Source organism: Nomascus leucogenys, chromosome X (genome assembly GCF_006542625.1).
Source record: "Nomascus leucogenys isolate Asia chromosome X, Asia_NLE_v1, whole genome shotgun sequence".
Taxonomy (NCBI): domain Eukaryota; kingdom Metazoa; phylum Chordata; class Mammalia; order Primates; family Hylobatidae; genus Nomascus; species Nomascus leucogenys.
The window spans coordinates 106,689,362-106,709,499 of record NC_044406.1 but is presented as its reverse complement, the minus strand read 5'-3'; the positions used below and the strand labels follow the sequence as shown (position 1 = coordinate 106,709,499).

Sequence of the window (20,138 nt, the reverse complement as noted above, 5' to 3'; positions counted from 1 at the left end):
ATCCCAGAAACACAGGTAGATGGGCCTTAGTTGCCTAGACCTGGGGATTAATAACTCATTTGGACTTAAGGATATCAAAAGATCCTGTTCGAAAGAACCAGAAGTAAATAAGCTCATGTAAAACTTGGGAGGTATTGCAGAATGAGACTTGGAAATCAAATCCTAGTGCTCTTTTTACTAATCTCTTAGTTTGAGAGTATAACTAAAGCAAATGGTTATTGGCTCTCTTATCAGTTTATCTTTGTGCCCTGTTTTGCCTTTCAGAGCTAGTATAAGATATGCCCCCTCACTTTCAAGTAGCCTAAGAATGAGCTGGGGAGACAAAGCTAAATGCTATTCCTGAGTTACATGGAAAAATTGGAAAACATCGAGCTCAGTCTGATTTTGTTGTTGTTGTTTGCGTTTTTGTTTGAGGGAGTAGAGTGTTCATCTCTTCTGACAGTGTGAGGAAAGCTTTAGACTCTCTCTCAAGAAAGAAAAAGTACACAGTAAACTTTGCATATGGAACATAGTCCCTGAACCCATATGTAGATCCCTGTGGTTAAGAGTGCCTGATTTAGGTCGAGAATGGTAGCTCATGCCTGTAATCCCAGCACTTTGGGTGGCCAAGGCAGGCTGATCACTTGAGCCAGGGAGTTCAAGACTAGCCTGGGCGACATATTAAGACTTTGTCTCTACAAAAAAAAAAAAAAAGCCAGGTGTGGTGGCGTGTGCCTGTGGTCCCAGCTACCTGGGTGGCTGGGGTGGAGGATCGCTTGAGCCCAGGAGGTTGAGGCTCCAGTGAGCTGTGATTGCACCACTACACTCAGCCTGTGTGACAGAGAGAGACCCTGTCTCAAAAAAAAAAAAAAAGACTGGCTGATTTAAAAGTGTTCCCGTGTTCCCACAAGTGGTCCTGATTAGGAGGAGTTATAAAGGAAGGCTCAGTGTGTGTTAGAGTAGTGAGAAAGCTTGGTAGAGAAGTAGGACCTGAGCTGAAACTCAGCTAATGGTAGAATTTGAGTAAGCGGAGGATTTTGAGCAGGATGTTTCCAGCAGGGGGAAGCATAGCATATGCGGCAGTAATTGGAGAGCTGCCTGATTAAATCAGAGGCTGTGTGTGTAGCAGAAGGAAAATAAAGTTGGCTAAATGCAGTGGGCCTAAATTATAGGGGGCCTTGGAAGCCAAGGAAAGACATTTAGCTTGATGGGGTAGGCACTGGGGAATCATCTTAGGTTTTTAAAGCAGGAGAATGATATAACAAAAGCAGAGACAGTAGCTTATAAAGAATATTCTGCAGGATTAGTTGAGAAGTGAGGAGGCTACAGGCAGAGATGCCGGCTTAAGAAGCTGTTATAGTAATCAAGGGCTGATGTAATAAATGCCTGGACTACGGGGGCAGCAGTTGTTAGCAGTTATTAGGAGGAGGTGTTTAATCTGACATATTTGGATAGAAAAACTATGGACCCTGAAATGTTAACACTTCTCTCTTTCCCCTTTTATTTAAAACAAAGGGAGGATTACTGTTTAAATTACTACCTTCTATATAATAATATTTGAAACTATTTGGAATGTTAAATGGCTTCCTGAAATGGACTATTGATAATTGTTTTTGATATAGTTCAGTGTTTCAAGAATACTAATTTATGGCCGGGCACAGTGGCTCATGCCTGTAATCCCAGCACTTTGGGAGGCTGAGGCTGGTGGATCATTTGAGGTCAGGAGATTGAGACCAGCCTGGCCAACATGGTGAAACCCTGTCTCTACTAAAAATACAAAAATTAGCTGGGTGGTAGTGGTGCGTGCCTGTAATCCCAGCTACTCGGGAGGCTAAAGCAGGAGAATCGCTTGAACCTGGGAGGCAGAGGCTGCGGTGAGCCAAGATTACGCCACTGCACTCTAGCCTGGGCGACAGAGGGAGACCCTTCCCTACCCCATCCAACAACAAAAAAAACTAATTTAGGCCAGGTGCAGTGACTCAACGCCTGTAATCCCAACACTTTGGAAGGCCAGGCAGATCACTTGAGCTCAGGAGTGTGAGACTAGCCTGGGCAACATAGCGACATTCTGTCTCAAAAAATAAAAATAAAAAACTACTAATTTATTTTTAGGCATCTGATAATTGAAGTAACATTGAAGCTGCTTTTTTCTTTTTTAAATTTTTTTCATGATTAAAATATAGAAATGTACTGGCCAGGTGTGGTGGCTCGTGCCTATGATCCCAGCACTTTGGGAGGCCGAGGCAGGCAGATCACCTGAGGTCAGAAGTTTGAGACCAACATGGTGAAACCCCATCTCTACTAAAAATACGAAAATTAGCTGGGCGTGGTGGCACGCATCTGTAATTCCAGCTACTTGGGAGGTTGAGGCATGAGAATCATTTGAACCTAGGAGGTGGAGGTTGCAGTGAGCTCGTATCATGCCACTGCACTCCAACCTGGGCAACAGAGCAAGACTCCATCTCAAAAAAAAATTATATATATATAAGTTACATATATAATAAGGGTTTTTTAAAAGACTCTACATATACATATATATAAAGATTATATATCTATAAAGATTATGTATGTATACAGAGAATAATATAGCAGACCCATATGTACCCATTATCCAGAATTAATAAATGCTGTTTTTTTAATGTTTGTGTCACTTTTTGATTAAAAAGATAAAACATTGATGATACAGTGGATATTTCCTTTGTCTTCACTCCCCAGACCCATTTTCCTCCTTGCCTGCTAAGAGGCAAACACTTTCACGAATTTGGGGTATAACCTTCCTGTCTTTATGTTTGTTTTTTACTATATAAGTACATGTTCATAAACAATACATAGTTTAAAAAAAGCTATTCATAGTATAATTCCAATATGTCTGCAAGTTGTTTTTTCACTGACTTATTTTTGGAGTCGGTCTATATACAGCCAGTCACATATCTATTCATTTTTGTTAACGGTGAGAAGCGATTCTGGGAAAAATGTTCTAGTTCATTGGTTTTTTGTTTTTTGTTTTGTTTTGTTTTTTAATTCCTATGGCCATTAGGGGGTGCCAAGGCAGCATTATGTGGCTGCTTGCTACATGATGGAGAGGCACAGAAGGCAGCCTATATTAAGGACCTTGGATACTTTCCTTTCTTGCTACCTCTCCAAAAGAAGCCAAACCACTTGGGTGATCATAGTCTTTTGAAGTTTCAATCTACGCAGGCTAATAAAAACTATATGAAATGGCTGTAACTTACTGCTTTCATATTCTGAAGATTCCCTGAAATGGAATCATCTTTAAATTTAATCCAGGAAGAGGTTCTGTAAGCTCATTGGAGTTAATATAACTTACTTGGGACTAGTAAAACAAAAATAAGGATTTACTATACAAATGTATGATTAATCCATCTCTCTTGCATCCTTAGTTATAGTCAATAAGTCCTGTTGATTCTACCATAGATAAGTGTTTTCAGTTTGGCTTCTTTGCTCTCTTTCTACTGCCCCACACCATCTTAGTTTAGGCAACCCTCCCTTACCCTTCACCTTAACCAGACCATCACCCTCTGGTTTCCCTCTTAAGTGGCTTCCCTGAAAAGTTTTTCCCCCTGCCTATCCCCTTCAAATTTGCTATCTTCCTTAAAATAAATTATATATGTGTTATTTTCTGCTTTAAAAACTGAGGCTAGCCCTCGACTGCTAAAAAGAAAAGCCCAAACTGGCCTTAGATCATAGAAGATGCTTCAAAGTATGATCACCTGCAACTTGTCTTTCCTTCTTAACCTCCATTTCTTTTTCTTTTTTCTTTTTTTTCTTTTTTTCTTGAGAGAGAGTTTTGCTCTTGTCATCCAGGCTGTAGTGCAATGGGCGATCTCGGCTCACTGCAACCTCCACCTCCCAGGTTCAAGGGATTCTCCTGCCTTAGCCTCCCAAGTAACTGGGATTACAGGCACCTGCCACCACGCCCAGCTAATTATTATCTTTTTAGTAGAGACGAGGTTTCACCATGTTGGTCAGGCTGGTCTCAAACTCCTGACCTCAGGTGACCCACCCACCTCGGCCTCCCAAAGTGCTGGGATTACAGGCATGGGCCACCGTGCCCAGCCCCTAACCCCCATTTCTTCTTCCCCCTTACTCCTTATGTTTTAGCCACAGTCAACTGATCATGCCCTTGAGCATGCTATACCCCTTGTCACTTTGGGCCTGGGGTAGGGCAGGCAGAGAGAAGAAGAAAGCCCATACAAATATATTTATATTATTACTTTTCTCCTACCTTCTTGGAAACAGCCATTGTTAATCTTGTTTTATAGGAATTCTTACTGTTGATGAACTTTTGGCCATCAAAATTCCATTGAATGACCTTTTTAGATGCAATAGTTTATCAACTTTGGAAAAGAATGATGTTGTCCAACACTATTGGGATGTTCTTGTACAAGCTTTTGTCCAAAATGGCACAGTGAGCACAAATGGTGAGTAAAGTATATATTTCTCTACTTGGATCCTAATTTAAGAGTAGGTAGCTTTCATTGAAGTCATTATCTGAAAGCATTTATATATTAAGGTTTATTCATAGCTTCTACTAGGCTATAAAGTTTTTGTAAATAATAGCAATTCTTATTTTTGTGGATCTTACAATTTAAAGTTTTTGATGCACATGTTGTGGAATGGTCTTTTAAAAGACACTACCTATACTGTTCTCAGCTGATAAAACCTGACCATTGTTTGAACAGATCCTCAGATAGCTTGATTATCAGCTTTTTTAGCAGTTCCAAGACCAAAGCTTAGAAATCAGATTCATGTTCTAATCTTGAATTTTTAAAGTTGATTTTATAATTTTTATATAGCTTTATGGAAAGGTAATAATTTCTCATTCACCAGTTCTGGAAAACTGCTAACACTTCCTAAGAAGAGTTTGAAATGCCTATGATTTGCCATAGGGCTAATGCAAATTGTTCATTTGTATTTAAGTCCTTTGATGATGTCTAAGCTTTTTTCTAGTAAACAGTATCCTTCCTTATGGTGGTTGTATGTGGGAATAAAAAACCAAAAATTTAAGACTTAACTCTCGAGGCAGGCAAAGTTCTCTGGGAATAAAAAGATTTAAGGGTCTGAAAAAGACGAGTATGTGGCCATGTGTGAGTGGATAAAGCATAGGGATGTGTCCTGAGTTTGTCTGCTGCGTCATAACTCATGTAGATATTCTGTATATGAAGCAGCAGTTTAAGAACCTCTGCCTAATTTAGTTTCAGATATACTAACAAGATGTTCTCTTCCCCTAATATAACCCTTTTGGACTTCTATTATGAGAAATTTTTTTTGATTTTCCCTGGCCTTATGAATTAAGAAAATGTCCGCTTTGGTTTCTTTTGTCCCTTTTTGCCTGTTTTAGAGTTCCTGTGTGATAAAGACAAAACTTCAACAGTGGCACCCACCGTACACACCACTGTGCCATCTCCTACTACAGCACCTATTCCAAAGGAAAAACCAGAAGCTGGAACCTATTCAGTTAATAATGGCAATGATACTTGTCTGCTGGCTACCATGGGGCTGCAGCTGAACATCACTCAGGATAAGGTATAGGTGTCCATTTTTATCAATACATCCTTTTTGCATTTCATTTCAAATATTGCGTATCCTACCTTCAGCCCAAAGGTAGTGTTACTAGAATGATTCCATTTTTTGTTTGTTTGTTTGTTTGTTTGAGATGGAGTCTCTCTCTGTCCCCCAGGCTGGAGTGCAGTGGTGTGATCTCGGCTCACTACAAACTCCGCCTCCCAGGTTCATGCCATTCTCCTGCCTCAGCCTCCCGAGTTGCTGGGACTACAGGCGCCCGCCACCATGCCCGGCTAATTTTTTGTATTTTTTTAGTAGCGATGGGGTTTCACTGTGTTAGCCAGGACGGTCTCGATCTCCTGACCTCGTGCTCTGCCCGTCTCGGCCTCCCAAAGTGCTGGGATTACAGGCATGAGCCACCACGCCCAGCTTTTTCTTTTTTTTTTTTTTTTTTTTGAGACGGAGTCTCACACTGTCGCCCAGGCTGGAGTGCAGTGGCATGATCTTGGCTCACTGCAACCTCCGCCTCCAGAGTTTAAGTGATTCTCCTGCCTCAGCCTCCCGAGTAGCTGGGATTACAGGCGTGCACTGCCACGCATAACTAATTTTTTTTGTATTTTTAGTAGAAATGGGGTTTTACCATGTTGGCCAGGCTGGTCTTGAACTCCTGACCTCAAGTGATCCACCCGCCTCAGCCTCCCAAAGTGCTGGAATTACAGGCGTGAGCCACCGTGTCCAGCCCGATTCAGTTTTAAATGGAGATTTCATGTTGGCTTGTTGAGCTTTGATTAGTTAGGAGTTACTATAACCATGAAGTGTTAATGTCACTTTCAGGTGTTGTGTTGGCTGGCAGAAAACCTAGCAGTTTAAAGTACTCTTTGGGGTTAGATTCTATTTGCCATCAGTGGATCAGAGTACAAACAATTGGCCTTTATTTCGGTCAGTTTAAAATATAACTCCTTCACACTTTGATCTGAAATGCACTGTAGGTTGGCGTACGGGAATGGCACAGCTATTCGTTTCTCCAGCTATTTGATGACTCGGATCATGTAGACGTGCCCAAGTACATGATGGCACTTCTAGTTGCAATGTTCCACTCAGGCTATAGAGGGAGTGCCAAGAAACAAATCCGATTTCCAGGATCCTGTGACTTAAACAAGCGAGACAGGTGGCTCTTGTGCTCCATAAAAATGTGTGTTTTCATTTGGCTCATTACTGTAGAAGCTTCCCTCTTGTTTTTTTTTTTTTTTTTTTTTTTAAGTTGTCTGAGTCACAGCTTGAGGACCCATGCCAACTTTGTTTGAAAGTTAAGACACCATGAATTTAAGTATCCAGACAAAAGATTTTTTGTTTTACGCTGAAGTTGGTTTTGGTAGAGTATAAGGCTTTGCTGGCCACTTTTATAGCTAACCTGTACCTTTTCCCTTTCTTCTTCTCCTGAAGGTTGCTTCAGTTATTAACATCAACCCCAATACAACTCACTCCACAGGCAGCTGCCGTTCTCACACTGCTCTACTTAGACTCAGTAGCAGCACCATTAAGTATCTTGACTTTGTCTTTGCTGTGGTGAGTAACAGATTTTTTAAAGTTAGGTTCATTCTCTTAGAAACACATCTGAAAGTCTAAATAGTTGCATGGGGGGAGGGGGATATTTAGCTTTATTTTCCAGTTCTACAGTACTCAATTATAAAGTGTAGTCCATTCATCCCTGTTCATCCCTCAGAGTCTGTGCAATGGTCTGTGGACTGGACTCTTGCATTAATGTTCACCAAGAGTGGCCATTTTGCCATTAGACAGACTCTAGGATAGGGGCAAGAATTAACTCACATAAAAAAAAAAACCACAATTGTCTAATCTATCCATACATAAGTAATTTCCATGATAATTTTTTCTCAGTTATTGGTTAGGTAGTGCTCATGTTTTTCTATGATACTATTTGAAGCCATTTGGAGGCTATATTATTTGTAATAGTGTCAGTAATAAAAATAGGTAACATCTATTGAGTACTTACTATGTACCAAGCTCTGTGTTAAGTGTGTATATGAATTCATTAAATCGGGACGATTTATAATGGCAGCATTCAGGTTTTTATTGTTGATCAAGAGCTGAAACCTAAACAGAAGGTTTTGGGTTGAGCATACCTGTTCTACTTCTTGCTAGCATAAATTAATCATCGGGGACCTTTATTTCCACCTTCTCAGAAGCAATTATTCCCATAATTTCTGTGAAGGGATGTATGTGTGAACGTGTTGTGGTAAATGAGACTGGTGGAATAGAAGATAGCTATAAGTGAGGGAAAATGTTGAACCACCAACTATTCTCAAACTAAAAATATTGTGTAATTAGATAAAAACCAGTTCTGTTTTTAAATCAGATTACTGTGTTTGGGGATGGGGAAATAATCTCAACATCTGATATATAAAAAGTAGGTATGTTGTTATTTCATATGTGGTCTTGGTATTTTGAGTCTAAAGCACATTTTTCTCTTTAGAATATATGCCGAGTAATTGAGGATTACATTAGGCACTTATATTTTGGAAAGGTTTACAAAAATGTTCCTTTTTCCAGCATTCAAATAATTCCTCTGTTAAAGTACCATGTGACCAGTGAATTACTATTGAAAATGTCTCATTAAATTTGTCCTCTCCAGTATGATAAAAGCAAGCCTCAGGCACATTCTCTTTTAAAGTTACCTAATAGGGGTTATGGTCAATAAGAACGAGGAAAGTAGTATTTTGGGTTTATTCCCTTTCAAGTGATTGAGTTTGATCTTTCTAGCTGTGGTAGACTCCTAAGAGGAACATGATTTCTCTTGACTCTCATATAGCAATGTTTAGTATTTAAGAATTACAATATTCAATTTACCTAGCAGGCTATTTTAAAACATAATCCAAAATAGTGACATTTTAATCATGCTACAGGCACTCTGAAAAATCAAGAGACACCCTGCAATGTCCCCAGAGTTCAGTGGGGCCCATTATTGCCTTCAACCCTGTCATGATAGATGCTCCTTAGGAGAATTTATAGAATTTGAGTGCGTTATATGCAGGCTGCTATGGTGGGTTATGAAGAAGAAAGCCAGTATTCTTAAAGTGCCCACAGTTTAGTGGTAATGGGAGAAATCTGCAGATAATTACCATTTTTGTGAAAGGCCTACATGCCATGCCAAGGCTTTTGAACTCGATTCTGTAGGCAGTAGAGTACTGTGGAAGGTTTATATGAAATGGGATGAGTGCCAGACCAGAGAATAGTACAAAGTGCTGCAGGAGAATGGAGGAGAGAGAGGTTAATTCTGGCTGGAGGAGAGTCAGGAAGGTTTAATGGCAGAGATGGCATTTGAGCTGGGCCTTCAAGGATGGGTCTGGTTTGTATTGGTAGGGAGATAAGGAGAGTAAGTGGGAAAGTGCAGGTTATCCCTGGGTAAAGGGCATAATCAAGACCAACTGGGAGAATGAGGCGTGTTATATGTTTAGTGAAAATATGGAAAAGTCACTGGGACAAATTGTGGAGTCTTGAATGCAAAGCCAAGATGTAGCCTAAGTCGAGGAGGGATGTGATGAAGGTGTGAAGTCCTCCATTATGCTTCTTCCTGAAATTTCTCTGAAGTCTGTCCCCTAGCTTTTACTCCCCATTGCTTTTGCTCTGGGTCCAGTCCACATTACCTCTTGCCTGGACCATTCAAACAGCTCCTGCCTGATTGCTCCTCTTCCTCACCTTCTCCATTGTTCTACATCAACTTAACCTTCCTAAAGCACATCTCTCCATCAGTGTTTCTCTCTCTCTCTTTCCTTTCTTTCCTTTCTTTCTTTCTTTCTTTCTTTTTCTTTTCTTTCTTTTCTTTTTCCTTCCTCTCCTCTCCTCTCCTTTCCTTTCCTTCCTTCTTCTTTTCCTTCTTTTCCTTTCTTTTCTTTCTTTGATGGAGTCTCGCTCTGTCGCCCAGGCTGGAGTGCAGTAGCGAGACCTCAGCTCACTACAACCTCCGCCTCCCGGATTCAAGCGATTCTCCTGCCTCAGCTTCCCAAATAGCTGGGACTACAGGCACGTGCCACCACACCTGGCTAATTTTTTGTATTTTTAATAGAGATGGGATTTCACCATGTTAGCCAGGACGGTCTCGATCTCCTGACCTCGTGGTCTGCCCGCCTCACAGTGTTTCTCTTTTGCCAGCAAGGTAACATCTAAAGTCCATGGCTGGGTAGTTCAAGCCTTCTTTTCTCCCATGCAATGCAGCCTGCATTTTCAGCCTTCACTCCCTCTTTATGAACCTTATGTTTCCTTCAGTTCCTTCAGGGTGCTTCCCTCATCCTGTCCTCTATGCACTTCTTATGAGGTAGGAGAACATAGTAATAATAATTACATAGATTCTGCAGCCATACTCCCAAAATGGGGATGATAACAGCACCTATTGCATAGGAGTGTTGTACTTACTCAGCGAAGCATCATATGTAAAGTTTTAAGAACAGTGCTGGGCACTTAGTAAGTGCTCAAATGCTAGCATAAAAATTTGAGATTATGCTTATTTTCTAACTACCATTATTTATACTCTTGCTCTTTCAAATACCCCTTTCCCCGCTTGTTTCCTAAGAGAATCCTGCCCAGTTCAAAATGCCCCATCCCTAAGCTGGCATTACTTTTTCTCCTCCCTTATTTGGAAGTGATTTCTCTCCTATTTTCATGACTTCTCACTTTCTTTTTTGTAATATGGTAGTTTATGTGTTTATCTTACCTTCCCTGGCAGATTGCAAACAGGGTGAAGGCAGGATTGAAGTGTGGTTCATTTTGGTAGCTCCTGGAGTACTTGCACTCTGAAATTATTAGAATGACTGGCTGATCAGATGAGTACTTCAGAAAGATAATAGCAGTGAAAAGGAAAGATTAGGGCTGGAGGGGCTGAAAGGCAGGGAGCCCACTTAAGAGGCTGCTGTGATCCAGGCTAGAGGTGGTGAGGGCTCAGCAAGTGACAGGAGGAATAAAATCGAGGCCATAAATCTTCAAGTGTCTGAGATCCACATGACTACACCTGTGCTCCAAAAGTTGGAAACAAAATACAGAGGAAAGGGGTTTCTGTCAGATTATGAGTTCTCTTTTACTTAGTTGCAGTTTATTCTACTGCATGGTTTCTTCTTCTGTGTAATAGTGTTAGATTGCTTTTCTTCTGTGGATATTAACCGTATCTGTTATCTGTAGACAGTTGTGATATGTTAATTAACTAGAAGCTCTTTTTCAAACAGAAAAATGAAAACCGATTTTATCTGAAGGAAGTGAACGTCAGCATGTATTTGGTTAATGGCTCTGGTAAGCGAAACATTGGCCTGGGGAAAAAGACTGTGGGTTACCCTGAAGGATTAGAAATTACAATGGTCTTATTACCAAATAGTGCCTTATTTAATGAAACAGAAGATGCTATGTAAAAAGTGTACCTTGATCATACCTTAAAATCAGTAACTTAGAACTATGATGTTCTGTCTTTTTCTGTATCCCATCTTTTCAAAGTAGGGTAGATAATAATTAAGGTTGTGACTGATTTTTAGACTATAGAAACATCTATAGAAAGATAAGGGAACCTAGTTATGGTAAGAATTGCTTTTTGTGGGTTGATCTTGTCCCCCAGGCTCCCATACTTCACTGAAAAACCCTGAGGACTGTTCCTTTTTTTTTTTTTTTTTTTTTAAAGACAGGGTCTCGCTCTATGCCCAGGCTAGATTGCAGGGGCGTGACCACAGCTCAGTCCCAGGTTCAAGCCAACCACCCACCTCAGCCTCCTAGGTAGCTGGGACTACAGGTGTGCACCATCATGCCCAGCTAATTTTTTTGGTATTTTTTGTAGAGACAGGGTTTTGCCATGTTGCCCAGGCTGGTCTTGATTTCCTGGGCTCACGCGATCTGCCCACCTTGGCTTCCCAAAGTGCTGGAATTACAGGCGTGAGCCACTGTGCCTGGCCAAGTTTCCCATTTTTGATGTTGATAGGATAAGAAGTTGCTAACCTGTTTCTTTTGTTTGAAGTTTTCAGCATTGCAAATAACAATCTCAGCTACTGGGATGCCCCCCTGGGAAGTTCTTATATGTGCAACAAAGAGCAGACTGTTTCAGTGTCTGGAGCATTTCAGATAAATACCTTTGATCTAAGGGTTCAGCCTTTCAACGTGACACAAGGAAAGTATTCCACAGGTAAGAATCAAGCAAACTTCATTAATAATTTATGTTCTTATGTTGACTGATAGGTGGCTTTTCCTTTGAATCATAGACATTTAAACGTTGAAATAGAGGAATATGAATTCATAGCCTTGAGCGAATTGTGCAACTCTATATTTGGCTCATCATTTTGCTCAACCGAGATGTTTTTGTGATCTTAAAATCATTTGCAAAAAAAGTTCTTAAAGCTAGAACTGATAGAAGCATTAAGTGAGCTTTATTTGAGGTATGGGTTTTAGTTTGTAGGGAAGATGGCACTTGGGAGGGGCAGCTTTGAGCATCTTGCATCTGCTTCCTGAGGCCGTCTTCTCACTGGAAACATTCTCATACCTGAATGAAAGCAGTTTGGTCTGATTTTGTTAAGACAAAAGATAAAGAGCGGTAGCAAAGCCTCAAATATCATGAACTATGTTTTTACCAGCCAAAACGATCTGGAGAGTTTTCAAAGCATGTGCCAGTGTGAATGTGGCTTTTTGAAGATCACTCAGGGATAATGGTGGTATTTATTAGATTTTTAATGAAACCCTTGTGAAGGGCTCATTATAATGTGTTCATATGAATATGAAAGACATATTTGGCATTACAAGATTAAAATTTGCATGAAGAAAAAAGGCACATAAAATTCCTTAATTGACTTGTCCTTTTAAGCCTATTACCTAAAATTGGGGGTTTGTGGATCACAACTCTGTTGAGCAGAGCTATTCCAGGCATCCACATCCTTTTCAACCATTCTATGGTTTGGAAGGAAATGTGGAAGCTGTGTTTAAAAGCGAAAATACTGTGAGCCATTCGACTACTTTTGCAGTGGTGTTGAATACCTAGTCTGACTCGGTTAGGCCACAATAAATTGGGCTCTCCACCCTACCATTCTTGCGATTAAAGAGGTTAGTTACACTTTAAAAATATTTACAAGAATTCATTTTCCCTTTTGCCTGTTTTGCTTATGTACTTCAATTATTTTGATCCTTTAGTAGCTTTATTTTTGGACTTTTTATCTGGCTCCCCTTCATTATTCCCCTAATTTTAAGTCTAGATTTGTGTTTACAATTTAAAATCATTTGCAGTATTAGTATCATCACTTCAAGACTGTTTATCTAGTCACCTGTAATAGAGATGAGCTGTGCTCTTTCTCTTACTTTGAAACTTTGGTTTTTATGTACATAGAATTAAAAATATCACCCAAAGAGATATACAACATTTAATACTGATATTGAAGGTATAATCTATTTGTGAAACTAGGTTCTTGGCTGTGGGTACCTATAAATACAACACATAGGTAATATTTGACTATATGGGGAAAGAAATAGAATTGCAATAAGGCAGAAGAGTGTTGATTAGATTTTACTGGATCAGACCACTTTCTAGAAATAGAAAAAAATAGCCCCCTTAGGCTGCCAACCCTGACCAGATAAGAAATGCAGTAAGCACACTCAAATTAGTAAGAGGTCCCAGTTTCTTGACTTTGCAGCCACTAAAATTGTATGTACTAAGTCACGATCTGCAAACTTTAAAGTTCCAAACAGTAAGTGTTTTTAGGCTTTGGGGCCATATGGTCTCTGTCACAACTATTCAACCCTGCTATTGTAGCACGAAAACAGCAACACATAAACAGATGACTGTGGCTGGGTTCCAATAAAACCTTATTTATGGACACTGGAATTTGAATTTTATATGCTCTCATGTGTCACAAAATATTTTTTTCAACCATTTAAAAATGTAAAGGCCATTTTTAGCTCTTGGACCAGATCTGGCCCATGGGCTATACAGCTTGCTGACCCCTGACCCTAAAGAGACTTCAGAGCCAGCCTGGCTATTCTCATCACATGATACCTTCCTGATCCTGTTTCCACTTTCCCAAAAGACGTTCATGCTACCACTGAGAGTCTAATCTGGCTATGTAAAAGTGGGCTAGATTAGCTCCCTTTATCTCTGATAAAGTAATATGCCTATTTTGGAAAGGACTTGGAATATAAACAAACATATACATGCATATATATATGTATATGCACACATTATATATATCACATATATATCAAATATATATCATATAATGTGTGCATCGTATATCGTATATAATGTGCATGTATTATATATATGCACACATATAATGTGCATATAATATATGCACATTACAATATGAGCTGTTTATAGATGTAAATGAATATACATGTATTCATAGATATGAATATCTGCATATATACACATAAACAAATGAAAGGACAAAGAAAGTCTCAGAATTTTAATTCTAGAACAGTTCTCCATTTTCTATAGCTTTATCTAAAAATATACCTGTCTTAGTTACTTGAAGTTGATCTTGTAAGAACATTTCTGACTTTTAAATCAATATCTTTGACTTCGGGACATTCTTTTGTGATTATACTCATTATTTGTTACACACTTTTTCTCACCTACAGCCCAAGAGTGTTCGCTGGATGATGACACCATTCTAATCCCAATTATAGTTGGTGCTGGTCTTTCAGGCTTGATTATCGTTATAGTGATTGCTTACGTAATTGGCAGAAGAAAAAGTTATGCTGGATATCAGACTCTGTAACACTAATCAATATGTGATCTCTGTTACAAAAGAAAAAAGCAAGTACAAGTTCCAACATGCAATACTGGTCAACTTAAGGTATATTTAGTTGCAGTCCAGCTCTTTAGAATGGGTGGTATGGGGGATTTCAAACTTAAAACAAAAGACTATCAACTACAAGTTAGTTGCCTGACTTTGGTTTTTCCAACCAAGGAATTTAAAACTGTTATTTTTACAGCAAAAGATGTGCAAAATCACTGGATTATAAGTTCTATTTTACTGTCTTGAATTAATATTTCAGTGTTTTCATTTTAGACATTCAGACTAAAAATACACAGTTTAGAAAAAACAATTTTTGAAAAAGAGATTTTTTTTCCCCGCAAGTAGTTGAGTTGGAACAACATGTTCTACAGTGGATTTGTACTTGCTCCTTTTGCTCTGTGTGTGTGTGTGTGTGTGTGTGTGTGTGTGTGTGTGTGTGTGTGATTTTTGTTTGCAGGTTAACCTAGCTACTTTGGCATTGCTGCATATTTGACCTTTGAGAGATATAATAGTAGATTTGAACAGGGGCTGGTATTATTATGTTCTTAGCAATAAATGCTTTTCTAATGCTTTTTGAATACATTTGTATTTATGTGGCTGTAATGACAAAAGATACAAAAGCTTTTTAAAATTTAGAGTAGGTATTAATCTTATTGTTTAATCTTTTTTAAAAAAACTGGATATTTCAATCTTTTAAATTGCAAGATATAAGACTGTTCCAACTGAGCATTTCAATCCATTTTTTAGGTGCTTTACAGATAATTGCTTGCCAGTGCCAATTGAGGGCATTAGTACTTTGTGCTCATAAATTGGCCGCTGTATGCAGTACTAAAATTAATACAGATTTCTCTTTAGCCTTCCAATATTTCTTGTTGGTAGTGATGTATTTTATTATTTTCTTTTTCTTAAGAAATGCCAGTGTGTCCTAGAACCTAGATAACGAAGTGCACTTACACTTATAAAATAACTTGCATCTAGGCTGGGTGTGGCGGCTCACGCCTGTAATCCCAGCACTTTGGGAGGCCGAGGTGGGTGGATCACTTGAGGCCAGGAGTTTGACACCAGCCTGGCCAACATGGTGAAACCCCATCTCTATTAGAAATACAAAAAATTAGCTGGGCGTGGTGGTGGGCGCCTGTAATCCCAGTTACTCAGGAGGCTGAGGCAGGAGAATCACTTGAACCCGGGAGGCAGAGGTTGCAGTAAGCCGAGAGCGCACCATTGTACTCCAGCCTGGGCAACAAAAATGAAACTCCGTCTCAAAACAAAACAAAACAAAACAAACGAACAAAACTTGCATCTAACCCAGAAGTCTTGGTCTTATCTTAATCCATTAAAAAGTTGTTCTTTGTTTCCAGCTTGCATTGATTGCTACAACATTACAAATTTGGCTTTCACATTTAAATGGTTCTGTGCTAATCAAAACTTTCATTGTTATTATTCGTTATGGTAGAATCATTATTAATTCATGTGCTTTGTGTTCAGTTTTGTGCTCTGAGAGATGCACCAATTGTCAAATTACCGTGCACCACCTAATGTTTCTAGGAGAAAGCAAAATACATCAGCTTGATAGTTAACACATCAAATATTTCTTGCTGCTTCTAGGAGAACTTTTTTGGTGTGTGTTGGAATGGCTGAGCAAATATTAAAATTGTTAATATGCAGCCATATATGGAAGGTTCCTGTGGGGTTGTTTTTTTGTTTTTTTTGTTTTTTTGTTTTTTGTAGTGGGGGGGATTATGTGCCTCCCATTCACTATTCACTAGACAATGAGAAAATGTCTGGGTTCCAAAATATTGATATTGAATGAATCAATACACACACACAGACATATATATATATATATATATATATATATATATATATATATATATACACACACATATATAGGCAGTTGCATGCTAGCATGTGTATTTTTATAACAATATAACTGAGTTATATTGGAATTATAAATATTTTCCGTCACTTAAATTTGCTCTTTGTTTAGCCTGAAAACCTTTATGGCTCAAGATCAGATCCTGACTAACCTCTCTCTTAGAGCTACAGTGAGCTGCATTACCAGCTTAAAACACTTCTTAAAGATTAAATATAGATGTGATTTTTCAAAATCATTTTTAATTTAAACTGTGTTTTAGTGTAAAATTGTTAACCTTATAAGATGGATAATGTGTATAAGAATGTAGGCCTTAACTATTTCACAAGTCAAAACAAAGCAGCTTTAAAAAAATAATTGGAAGCACAAGTGCGTGGCACTGACTGAATGCTGTTAATATTTCTAAAAGTTTCTACATTCAGATTATATGCCTGATTCATAGTAAAATACCTCTAATAAACACTGTTTTATAGAAAACCTGACTTCAGTGAATATTTTTGTATTTTACATGGGCCAGTTTATATACTGCTATTTACACTATTATTTCCTATAGCTACATGTTCTTTGTACCTTTTGTAGTTTTATTTGTATTACTTGATTCATACTTGATGGTAACCCTCTATTTGGTTTTGGGTGTTTTTCATGTTTTAGCATTTGTATAAAGAAACTGGTCCATGTAAATACTTTCCGTGTTTTCTCTTCAAATGTTTAAACCACTAGTTGATGTATCGTATCTTTAGATATTTGCCTGTCTGTTTACTCAAAATTGCTTCTAAAACAATAAAGATTCTTTTATTTCTTAAGGCAATTTGCTCACATTTTTTCCCATTGGTTAAAGTCAAGATTTTGTATACCACATAATGGCAATTTCTTTCAAATGGAAAAACTTTAGAAATGTTTAGAAGTAGAATTAAATTATTTGCAAAATGTTCTGATGTTCTGTCTGTATATTACTATCTGGAAGAATAGCCCCATACATAGGCCTCGATTGATGATAGGCAGGCCACAGAATAAGATTCACCTGGGAAGCGTTTTATAAAAATAGATTCCAGGCTCCATCCTTAGAGGATTTAACGTAGTAGGTCTAATGAGGAGACAGAGAGAGAGAGAGAGAGAGAGAGAGAGAGAGAGTGTGTGTGTGTGTGTGTGTGTGTGTGTGTGTGTGTGTGTGTGTGTGTAAGCTCCCCTGCTGAACCTGATGCATAGTCAGTTAGGGAACCAGTGATCTAGAATATTTATTTCATAATAAAAGCTTCAGAGTATCTCTTTGTACATTTTTCTAAATTCCTAAATATCTCTACATAGTAGCTTTACATTGCAGCCATACATATTGAGCTATTGATCTGAACCAACGTAGGATTGTGTGCAGTCTCTCTCTTACTTAGATCACCCTAAAATACTTGAGCCTTCCAATTTCCATATACGGATAGTTACCTAGTCACCTTACCATATCACATAAGAAAACTTAGCAATGTAGCTGGTAACTTTTCTCTGAATTACCCAGTTAAGCCATGTGAATGCCAGTTAGTCATCACGGCTGCAAACTCCGCAGTTAACTACCATTGTCTTTGGCCAAGTTGTTTAACTTCTAGTGTCTCAATTTCTTCATCCAGTGGGTGGGGGCTTTAAAATCCTGCTACTCATTTCTTTGAGTGATAATTTGCATTTCAGAGGAATGCATCTTAGTATTTCATACATCTTAGTACTTTAGAAGGAATCTGATAAGAAGCTACTTGTTACGTATCAAGAACATACTATAAGTTCTGTGTAAAATGTACCACTTAAGTTTCCTGCAGTTTTCAGGAGGAATTCTTATAAGACCCGGACATTTTTAAGATGATAGTATTTCATCTGTTTATTTAGGTAGATAATGTTAAATTGTCTTGGGCTCATCTTCCACCCATCTCCTTTTCTTTTACCCTGGTAGCTAACTTTCTGCGTTAATAATCACCATTTCTTGTCTTTGAAACTGGTATAGATATTCATGAATGATACCGAGTAGCTTCACGAATCTTTTCAGATGCATGTGATTTACTTAACACAGTTTGATTATAGATATAAAATGTATATAACCAATAAGATATCACCTAAGAATGTGCTTCTTAATGTTGATCCTTCCAAAAAGAAGATTTGACTCAATTGTTTGTTTGTTTGTTTTGTTTTGTTTGAGATGGAGTCTCGCTCTGTTGCCCAGGCTGGAGTGTGTATAGTGGTGCAATCTCAGCTCACTGCAACCTCCGCCTCCTAGGTTCAAGCAATTCTTATGCCTCAGCCTCCCAAGTAGCAGGGATTACAGACGAGTGTCACCACACCCGGCTACCTTTTTATTTTTTTAGTAGAGATGGGGTTTTGCCATGTTGGCCAGGCTGGTCTCGAATTCCTGACCTCAAGTGATCTGCCTGCCTCGACCTCCTGAACTGCTGTTATGATAGGCATGAGCCACTGTGCCTGGCCTCAACTGGTTTTTAAGAGAAGTTTTATTAGTTTTTGTTGTAAATGTATACCTCAGCTTTCCAGTTCTTGTGTTGAAAATTGTATTTGAAAAATGTCTGAACTGGCAGAAAATTGAAGATTAACAGCATTTTTAATCTACATGAAACTTCTTACTGAAATTTTAGTGGCCGTGGAATTTGTTAATCTTTAAAAATCTTCATTGCTTCTGTGGCTATTAAATTCTTCTGCAAATACACTTCTTTTCCCCAGAAGCATTTTCAATACAGCGTTAAGTATACATTAGACAAGTAGATCAGATCAAAATGACTTATAGGATGAGATTTTCTTTTCTTCAGAATGTGATCCCATTAAAGTTACTGTTTTACCACAATTTTTTCCATTAACTAAATAATTTTTAAAGGTTCAATTCATACAATCAATAGTTATTATAAATTAATATTTCACATACTAATTGAGAGCATTTTAAGTAAGTGACAGTATCTAGAAAGATCTTTGTATTAGCGGAATTGCCTTTTTGAGCTACTCTGGGAATATTTGTCTTACATGAAAGCCTTATTGGCAGTATTTATGAAAGTCGTTTCAGTACTAGGTCAAATACCCAATTTGGGAAAGAGAGAACTATGAGTCTGTTGCCAGAATAAGAAATTAATCTACTAATGAATTTTTAAAAAACCAAGTTATATTAAACCCACGACATAATACTTTATGGTACATGTCACCTAATAGTTTATGGGCTGGGTGGTAATTTGGGAAATTGTAGGGGAGGTGCTAACTGGGGACTCTTAACACCATCTATTCACAGGTCACATCTGGCAACCTCAGCTCTCTGGATTCTTAACAGAACCAAGAAGCAAGTAAAAAAAATAATTGAACTGGCAGCCAAAGTCAATGTCAGAAAAGTTCATAAGCTCCAGGGTTGCATTTTGTTCCTAGTTATTGCCCCAGAGGCTAGTGGGGGCGGCAGGGAAAGCTTGGCACATTTCTTGAATGCAAGCACAATCAGAATTGCCATGCAGCCTATTTGTCCTATCTTTGATACAATTCTAATAAGCTTAGTTATCTGATTTATCAGTCCCTGGTAGACTGCAAGCTAGGCAGAGAACTAGGGCAACAAGACACAGGAAATGGGAAATAGAAATAGCAGTTAACTTCCTTCCTGCAAGTGTATCCATCTGTACCATTCCTTCCTCCTCTCCAGTCTCAGAGTAGGTTTTCTTTTCCTCGTTAAACTGAGGCAAACAGTTATGTCATCAAGGCCCATTTATATCTCTTTTCCCATTACTAAGTGACCCCAGATTGTTATGTATTGAGTCTTATGTCTTATGCTTTTGGAATCCAATTTCTCTTAACTTGTAGGAGAACTTGTACCATTCAGCATCTTCTATCAATTGCTAATGGCTCTTTCCCTCATCCTATTTAAGTTCTTCTAACCTGAAGCTATCCTTTCTTGTCCCTATGTCCCCCTTCTAATTACCTCCCTTTTGTCCTGCCTTAATCATTCTAAACTTCTCAAAATGAGTATTGTATTTGTTACCTGC

The 20,138-nt window shown here is 38.5% G+C and overlaps 1 protein-coding gene across 3 annotated transcripts in view; it reads left to right on the top strand.

The window, feature by feature from the left end:
- Positions 1–20,138, top strand: part of LAMP2 (lysosomal associated membrane protein 2) — a 43,094-nt gene that overhangs the window by 15,818 nt on the left and 7,138 nt on the right. For 2 of the 3 annotated variants that reach the window (XM_003262277.4, XM_003262275.4), the window contains exons 4-8: positions 4,263–4,421; positions 5,342–5,526; positions 6,949–7,071; positions 10,737–10,800; positions 11,510–11,674. In XM_003262277.4, coding sequence (XP_003262325.1) covers positions 4,263–4,421; positions 5,342–5,526; positions 6,949–7,071; positions 10,737–10,800; positions 11,510–11,674 — 696 coding nt within the window. Of the gene's footprint in view, positions 1–4,262; positions 4,422–5,341; positions 5,527–6,948; positions 7,072–10,736; positions 10,801–11,509; positions 11,675–14,112; positions 16,955–20,138 lie in introns of those variants that run through there. The other variant, XM_030807513.1, reaches the window with a different exon arrangement.